The sequence below is a fragment of the Abramis brama genome (assembly GCF_963993115.1).
Source record: "Abramis brama genome assembly, chromosome: 25".
NCBI classification, from domain to species: Eukaryota; Metazoa; Chordata; class Actinopteri; order Cypriniformes; family Leuciscidae; genus Abramis; species Abramis brama.
The window spans coordinates 18,280,044-18,289,322 of NC_139987.1; the positions used below are offsets into that span (position 1 = coordinate 18,280,044).

Consider the following 9,279-nt stretch of genomic DNA (forward strand, 5'->3'; position numbering starts at 1 on the left):
GATTTTCCCAATGCAGATTTATTATTTATTTTATTAATGTTTTATTTTATTTTAAGATTTTAGTGTTTCAATCATGTATGCTGAATGAAATGCAGAACTGACTTTTATTTTAGTTAAAATAGTAATTTAAATAAAACAAAATGAAGTAAAAATTTATAATAAAAATTTATAAAAATAAATCAAATTTATTACATTTTATAATAACATAAGATTGAATATTACTAGTGCTGTTAAATCGATTAATCGAGATTACATAATATTTGTGTGTGTATATGTATGTATATTTATATGTATATGTTTCTGTGTGTGTTTGTATACTGTATATACACACATATTTATATATGTATATATTTATGTGTGTGTATATATGTATTAAAAAAAACTTTTATGTTAGATGTAATTAATTGCGATTAATCGATTTGACAGCACTAAATATTACAGATTCAATAATTTATTAATAATAATAATTAAGATTAATTATTGACAAACTGCTTAATGGTAATCTTATTTTTTTAACATCTCAAAAAGTCTAATAATTTATTAAGCAATTATTATAAAATTTAAATATTGTGTTGTTATTAAACATTACTATTATTAAACAAATTAAAACACTGAAATAATTTACCTATGAACACCATTGTTTCCTGTTTAACACACAAAAGTGCAGTGCTGTTGCTATTCATCAGTAGACCTGATATTAGAACCGATAGAATATTGGTTAAAAAAATCTTGATTGTCAGTCTTTAAAGGGGTGGTTGATTATGATTTCACTTTTCTAACTTTAGTTAGTGTGTAATGTTGCTGTTTGAGCATAAACAACATCTGCTAAGTTACGACGCTCAAAGTTCAAAGCAAAGGGAGATATTTGCTTTTAAAGAATTTGCTTTTAAAGGACTACAACAAACGGCTGGTAGAGACTACACGACATTCCTCACGGGTTAGTGACATCACAAACCCTAGAATTTACATAAACCCCGCCCCCTGAACACGATTTATAGATTATCAAGAGTATGCTAATCAATGACTAGAAGATAACTTCACATAAGCTGCATAAATTTATCAACTAACCATTCAGAAATGTCCTGTTGCATTCTACATGTTGTCACTTCTTCTTGAGTCTCTCCATCATTGTCTGAATCCGGTTTGAACATAAAAGGCTAAAATTTTTAGAAATTTTCAGTGCATGTCTGTGTGAGGTAAAAGCTGTTGTAGCTCCGCCCTCTGTGCCGGGAGCAGCAGCTCATTTGCATTTAAAGGAACAGACACAAATGGTGTGTTTTTGCTCACCCTCAAAAAGTGACAATTTTAACATGCTATATAAAAATATCTGTGGGGTATTTTGAGCTAAAACTTCACATACACACTCTGGGGACATCAACAACTTATTTTACATCTTGTGAAAAGGGCATTATACCACCCCTTTAATGGTGTCCCCTGTCAATATCCTTCTCTCCTCCGTCCAAAATGAGTGAATATGTATTTAATTTCTAAACGCAGCATGCGTTTCCATGTCTGTCTGATGTGAGGCAGCTCAGATGTCTGTAAACTAAAGATGTAACAGCTTGTTTTGTCTCTTTTGTCTCTCTGTAGTCCACGGAGGCTCAGATTCAGTCGTTTGGACAGGCTCCATCACAGCTGCTAATAGAGCCTCATCCTCCACGCAGCTCCGCCATGCACCTGGTGAGACTTTTTTAAAACAACTCTTTTATTGAGATCTATATTCCATCTTTTTTATCAATTATCTATATTAGATCTCTTAAATAGATCAATATCGCCTCTTGTTATTTAATTTATTACATCTTTCATCATGATTTGTCTTTATTATGTACCTTTTATGTAGATCAGTATTACACTGTCTTCACTAGTTGCGATGCACCAAATTTGTATTACCTCATATATACAAAACGCTAATCACTGGCAGGTAGTACATAAAATTCAGATTATCATGCAATAGATTTATCACATCACACCTGTTTTACACCTAGCGAGGCTGCCTAGGGTTGGATGTTATACACATCACCCAAACTCCTCCCCTTCCTGACAGTCCAAACCAACCCAAAACTGATCCTGAACTATATCCTCACCCAGAATCCTGCCCTGTGCTTTTCACCTTGTTTGCTCCATTGTAATTTACCTTTCTAATTCCCTGTCCCTTCCTCTCTCCTTTTACTTCCCTATTTTTCCTCTTCTTCCTCCCTTCCTCTTCCTCTTCCTGCTCCTCTTTCTCTCTTCTGCTCATCAGTGTTTCCTTCCTCAGAGTCCTCTGATGTTCAAGGACCAGATGCAGCAAGATGTAATCATGGTGCTAAAATTCCCCTCCAACTCTCCCGTCACGCACGTGGCGGCCAACACGCTGCCTCACCTCAGCATTCCCGCTGCGGTCACGGTCACATGCAGCCGGCTGTTCGCCGTCAACCGCTGGCACAACACAGTCGGTGAGTCGCAACATAACACTATCGTCTAAGGATATTTGTTAATGTTTTTACACAAGATTAACGGTATGTTTCGTCCAGGTCTCAGAGGTGCTCCGGGATATTCTTTAGAACAGGCTCATCACCTCCCTATTGAGATGGACTCTCTGATTGGTGAGTTTCTCAGGTCATGTGTCCATGTGTTTTTACCGTTTACATCACTAGAGACAGTTCTGAAATTCCTTCAGTTGATAGACTGATAAAGCGTGTCCTTAAACCAAAGACTTACAAAGATGCTCATTATATACTCATATTACTTACGAATAGGAGAAAGTGCAAAACGCAATATGGCGGAATAAGTCCCGCCTTTCTAAGTGAAAGAACCAATCACCAATTGGTAAAGTGATTGCATCATTGCAGCTCCAGTTGCATATATGACTGAAATAGCATAAGAAACAACATTTATGGGACAGTTCGTGTCGGACTTTGTTGCTGATTTGAAATATGTCATTTAAATGTGAGTATGGCAAGCAGCAGTTTTTGAGATTTCAGGATTTACTCATTCAAATTGATAGGATTTGGTCTTGGATGCCGAAATAGCTGCCTGGAGGTATTGCAAATATGGCTGCCGCGTAAACAGATTTTCCTTGAAAGGGTCTTTTTTTAAACTCAAAATATTCACGCATGGTCTGTTTTCTTTCCCAGCCAATAACTCTGGCATTACTAAAAGGCAGATCACAGATTTGGTGGATCAAAGCATCCAGATCAACACGCACTGCTTTGTGGTGACAGCCGACAACCGCTACATCCTGGCGTGTGGATTCTGGGACAAGAGTTTCCGTGTTTACTCCACTGAGACAGGTGCGTGTGTTTTTGGTGATTTCGTATGCCAAGTAGCACATATAAAATACTTTCACTCGTGAACATGTGCTGACCCGGTCACTCTTCATTCAGGGAAGCTCACTCAGATCGTGTTTGGCCACTGGGATGTGGTGACTTGTCTTGCGCGATCTGAGTCCTACATTGGGGGCGATTGCTACATTGTCTCCGGCTCACGAGACGCGACCCTTCTGCTGTGGTACTGGAGCGGACGACACCACATCATCGGAGACAATCCCAACAACAGTGAGCACAATGCTTTTAACCAACTGAGTCTGTGCACATGAGCATTGCTTTGATTAACAGAACTCCATGCTCACCAAGGCTGCATTTGATCACAAATACAATAAAAACAGTAATATTGTACAATATTATTTCAATTTAAAATAGCTTTATTTTCATATTATTTGTAATTTTATATTTCATATTATTTGCATATTATTTGTAATAAATTGTAATTTATTCCTATGATTCCTTATATATATATTCAGGATTCTTTGATAAATGGAAAGCAAATATTTGAAGTATAAATCTTTTGTAATGTTATAAATGACTTTACTGACACTTTTGATCAATTTAATGCTTCCTTGCTTTTTTTAAATCTTACTTGCCCTAAACTTTTGGGTGGTAGTGTAGTGTATATGATTTCACATACATATTTTAATATTTATTTGACTTATATTGAGATTAAACTACAAGAAATGCATTTTCTCTCCTCTTTATTCCATGACATGAGTTTTAGTTATGTGGCTGTTAATGGAGTAGATTTGTAAGATTCCAGAACCTGACCGTGTGTTGTATTGTAGGTGATTATCCAGCACCTAGAGCGGTTCTGACAGGCCATGACCATGAGGTGGTGTGTGTGTCAGTGTGTGCTGAACTGGGACTTGTCATCAGTGGGGCCAAAGGTCAGTCGGAGAGGAAGCAGTCTGAATAATAGCATATCTGAAATGAGCTATTTTCAGACTAGAATTGGTTTGCAAGCGAATTCATAGATAAACCCTTTGCAGATCTTAACTCTTTTCCCGCCATTGACGGAATTTTCCGGCTTTCCGTGTTTTCACTGTTATACGGTAGAGGGCGCTATCACGCATCTTCTGAAAGAGTACTGAATCTCCTGATCAAAACCTGTGTGAGAAAGAAACGGCATATAAATCAAAACTGCCTAATGTTACTGAATGAAATGTCGACCCAGGACGAGCTACAGGACTGTGACTCAATATACTCCATCTGTGTGTTGATCATCGTTCTAAATCCGATCCAGATTCTTTGACAAAAACATGATTTTTTTTTTTCTTTTTTAATGAAACTTACCAACATTCAAGTGTTGATTTAAAAAAAAAAAAGAATGCATTAAGCTAATTTTTTATGTTTTTTTTTAAAGCAGAGAGTCTGTTCTTTCTTAAAAAACTGGCAACTTTAAAAAAAAAAAGAAAAAAAAAAGAAAACGCTGACGGGGAAAGAGTTAAATAAAGATTTTTTAAATGATTATTACTTTCCTATTTCTTAATTATTTAAATGTCTGTGTTTGTTGTCTAATGACAGAATTGATCCGTTCTTGATGTTCTTGTTTTACAGAGGGGCCATGTTTGGTGCACACCATCACAGGAGATTTACTGCGGGCCCTTGAGGGCCCCGAGAACTGCCTCCAGCCCCGTCTGATCTCTGTGTCCAGTGAGGGCCACTGTATCATCTACTATGAGAGGGGACACTTCTGTAACTTCAGCATTAATGGAAAACTCCTGGCCCAGATGGAGATCAATGACTCCACACGCGTAAGAGGAGACATACACGTTTGAACAGAAACAAATACACGTTCACGTGAAACAGTCTCCATATTTATCTTCACTTTATTTCCCCTCAGGCCATTCTCTTGAGCAGTGACGGTCAGAACTTGGTAACAGGAGGTGATAACGGTGTTGTTGAAGTCTGGCAGGCCTGTGACTTTAAGCAGCTGTATATTTACCCCGGATGTGATGCAGGCATCAGGGCTATGGACCTATCCCATGACCAGAGGTGAGCATATCTCAACTATATATATATGGGGATAAGGACAGTCGTTTTAACTATTTATTATATACATAACATTCATAATATATACAGTGAGGAAAATAAGTATTTGAACACCCTGCTATTTTGCAAGTTCTCCCACTTAGAAATCATGGAGGGGTCTGAAATTGTCATCGTAGGTGCATGTCCACTGTGAGAGACATAATCTAAAAAAAAAAATCCAGAAATCACAATGTATGATTTTTTAACTATTTATTTGTATGATACAGCTGCAAATAAGTATTTGAACACCTGAGAAAATCAATGTTAATATTTGGTACAGTAGCCTTTGTTTGCAATTACAGAGGTCAAACGTTTCCTGTAGTTTTTCACCAGGTTTGCACACACTGCAGGAGGGATTTTGGCCCACTCCTCCACACAGATCTTCTCTAGATCAGTCAGGTTTCTGGGCTGTCGCTGAGAAACACAGAGTTTGAGCTCCCTCCAAAGATTCTTTATTGGGTTTAGGTCTGGAGACTGGCTAGGCCACGCCAGAACCTTGATATGCTTCTTACAGAGCCACTCCTTGGTTATTGTCATGTTGGAAGACCCAGCCTCAACCCATCTTCAATGCTCTAACTGAGGGAAGGAGGTTGTTCCCCAAAATCTCGCAATACATGGCCCCGGTCATCCTCTCCTTAATACAGTGCAGTCGCCCTGTCCCATGTGCAGAAAAACACCCCCAAAGCATGATGCTACCACCCCCATGCTTCACAGTAGGGATGGTATTCTTGGGATGGTACTCATCATTCTTCTTCCTCCAAGCATGTTTAGTGGAATTATGACCAAAAAGTTATATTTTGGTCTCATCTGACCACATGACTTTCTCCCATGACTCCTCTGGATCATCCAAATGGTCATTGGCAAACTTAAGACGGGCCTTGACATGTGCTGGTTTAAGCAGGGGAACCTTCCGTGCCATGCATGATTTCAAACCATGACGTCTTAGTGTATTACCAACAGTAACTTTGGAAACGGTGGTCCCAGCTCTTTTCAGGTCATTGACCAGCTCCTCCCGTGTAGTTCTGGGCTGATTTCTCACCTTTCTTAGGATCATTGAGACCCCACGAGGTGAGATCTTGCATGGAGCCCCAGTCCGAGGGAGACTGACAGTCATGTTTAGCTTCTTCCATTTTCTAATGATTGCTCCAACAGTGGACCTTTTTTCACCAAGCTGCTTGGCAATTTCCCCGTAGCCCTTTCCAGCCTTGTGGAGGTATACAATTTTGTCTCTAGTGTCTTTGGACTGCTCTTTGGTCTTGGCCATGTTAGTAGTTGGATTCTTACTGATTGTATGGGGTGGACAGGTGTCTTTATGCAGCTAACGACCTCAAACAGGTGCATCTAATTTAGGATAATAAATGGAGTAGAGGTGGACATTTTAAAGGCAGACTAACAGGTCTTTGAGGGTCAGAATTCTAGCTGATAGACAGGTGTTCAAATACTTATTTGCAGCTGTATCATACAAATAAATAGTTAAAAAATCATATATTGTGATTTCTGGATTATTTTTTTTTAGATTATGTCTCTCACAGTGGACATGCACCTACGATGACAATTTCAGACCCCTCCATGATTTCCAAGTGGGAGAACTTGCAAAATAGCAGGGTGTTCAAATACTTATTTTCCTCACTGTACATAATATGTGACCCTGGACCACAAAACCAGTCACATGGGTCCATTTTTTTAAATTGAGATTTATACATCATCTGAAAGCAGAATAAATAAGCTTTACATTGATTTATGGTTGTTAGGATATAACAATATTTGGCCGAAATACAACTATTTGAAAATCTGTAATCTGAGGGTGCAAAAAATTGAAACATTGAGAAAATTTCTCAAGTCCATTTATGTTCGAGATTGTGCTGCATTCACTCACAAAAATAAATATTTTATACATTTACGGTAGGAAATTTACAAAATGGAACATGATCTTTACTTAATAGCCTAATGATTTTTGGCATAAAAGAAAAATCGATAATTTTGACCCGTACAATGTTTTGTTGGCTATTGCCACAAATATACCCGTGTGACTTGTGACTGGTTTTGTGATCCGGGGTCACATATATGTTATATGGAAATGTATAATTTTTCAAACGAATGCATTTTATATATTTATTTGCAGGACTTTGATCACTGGGATGGCGTCGGGCAGCATTGTGGCGTTTAACATTGATTTCAATCGATGGCACTACGAACATCAGAACAGATACTGAGACAGAGACAGGAGGAGAGAGGGACCTTGTTTAGGGCTCGCAGATGAAGCAGTGAGTAGGGTCGAGTTCATATCCTGCTAGACAGTTGATGGTGTGTCCCTTTAAGTTCAGGGTGGAGTCAATCCCAGATGAAAACACAAGACATATCTCTAACGTTACTTAGACCTTTAAGGTTGTCCTTCACTCCCCACATACTATGATGAATTGCCTAAAGTCCTTTTGTCTGCAAAGATCATCGTACAGGATCGTAGCCAGGAGGACGGCAGGACTGGATGGACTGTAGCGCAGTTCCCAGCAGAAGAGGCTTTGAGATTTTTCGGGAGGGTTGATGGAGGGAGGGGTTCTGGGATGAGATTAAGACACAACGGTGAACTTAATCTTTGTAAATACGAACTGCAACGGCGCAGTTCTTCACTGCAAGGGGATAAAAATCATACTTCCCGCTCGCTCTCCATTACGGAAGATCCCATCACCTTTAATTTATTAATGACTTGCTGTAAGATATTGTGTAGTTCCAACGAAATGACGACGAAGGCCTGCCGATTCACAGGGAGGAAGCGAACTGATCTGACGGGAAACAAGCTTCTCTTTCCTCTTTGTATATTTGGTAATTGTTTTGTCATATATGTAAATATTGTGATGGTTAGGAAAGCCAGGCATGTAAGCGGGCCATAAAAAAGAAAATAAAGAGGAGAAAAAAAGCAACAAAAAAAGAAAAAGAAACCCTCCCTCACTCACACGTTTCATTATTTACGAGAGAAAAAAAATATTAATGTTGAAGTTTTTGTATCAGACACTTTGCACCGGTAACATCCCATGATTTATCGACGTGTTAGGATTTTTTTGTTCGTTTACTACCATATTTAGGCCCATTCTTCATTGTATAATTTGTGCATTGATGTTTGTTGTATTTAAATAATTAATATTATAATCATATGTGATGATTACGTTGTACAACCACAGCCACAGTAAGCAATATCCTTGTAGCCAAGAGTGACTGCAGAAACGCAGTTTAATACGTGGATTAAGATATTTGAAATCCGCATACACGCATACTGAGATTTTATTTTTTTTCATCCCCCTCCTAAAAAGTGTGAGAGAAAAGAGTGAGAAGGATATTTTTTCAATCAGCAACACTATGATACTGAAATATAGTCGTTTTACTACAGAGGTGCAATTACTAGTGAGCTGGAAGCTTAAATGGAATTCAGAAATGAACAAATGAACAAATTATGCAAAGAATTTGTTGATCTGCCTTGGCATTGGCCATTGGATGTGAATATAGATGAGACAGAGGCGCATACATAACATGCAGGTCTGTCTCAGTGTAGGTGAGTGGTCAGTACTGTATATTTGATTTGATTTGTACATTTGCTAAATATCTTTTGTTAATTTATTTTGCAAGATGTATCTGATCATGATGATTGCATATAATTTTAATTTATTACTTTATTTTATTTGTCTGCATCGTTTGTGGAGAGGAGAGGAATAGTTTATTGGCAGGAAGTAACTAGTGGATGATTTATTTGATTGATTCAGATGTAATTTTTAAATTCAGTCCCCACCTGCTGTTTCATGCATTTGCTGCAACTTGAATAAGCCAGAATGTCACAGGTGTCTCTTAAAATGTTTAAATATTAATTCATGCCAATATATAGATCAATAACTGTAAAATAAAATTGTTTCCTTTTTGTCGTATTTACAATAAAACAAGCCAAAACATC

At 37.9% G+C, this 9,279-nt stretch overlaps 1 protein-coding gene across 4 annotated transcripts in view; it reads left to right on the forward strand.

The window, feature by feature from the left end:
- The window catches only part of nbeaa (neurobeachin a), a 138,958-nt gene extending 129,679 nt beyond the window's left edge, over positions 1–9,279 (forward strand). For all 4 annotated transcript variants that reach the window (XM_084104026.1, XM_084104023.1, XM_084104024.1 and 1 more), the window contains 9 exons: positions 1,591–1,680; positions 2,243–2,435; positions 2,514–2,585; positions 3,117–3,272; positions 3,366–3,536; positions 4,097–4,198; positions 4,869–5,065; positions 5,155–5,306; positions 7,465–9,279. In XM_084104026.1, coding sequence (XP_083960152.1) covers positions 1,591–1,680; positions 2,243–2,435; positions 2,514–2,585; positions 3,117–3,272; positions 3,366–3,536; positions 4,097–4,198; positions 4,869–5,065; positions 5,155–5,306; positions 7,465–7,555 — 1,224 coding nt within the window. In that variant the 3' untranslated portion in view covers positions 7,556–9,279. The remainder of the gene's footprint in view (positions 1–1,590; positions 1,681–2,242; positions 2,436–2,513; positions 2,586–3,116; positions 3,273–3,365; positions 3,537–4,096; positions 4,199–4,868; positions 5,066–5,154; positions 5,307–7,464) is intronic.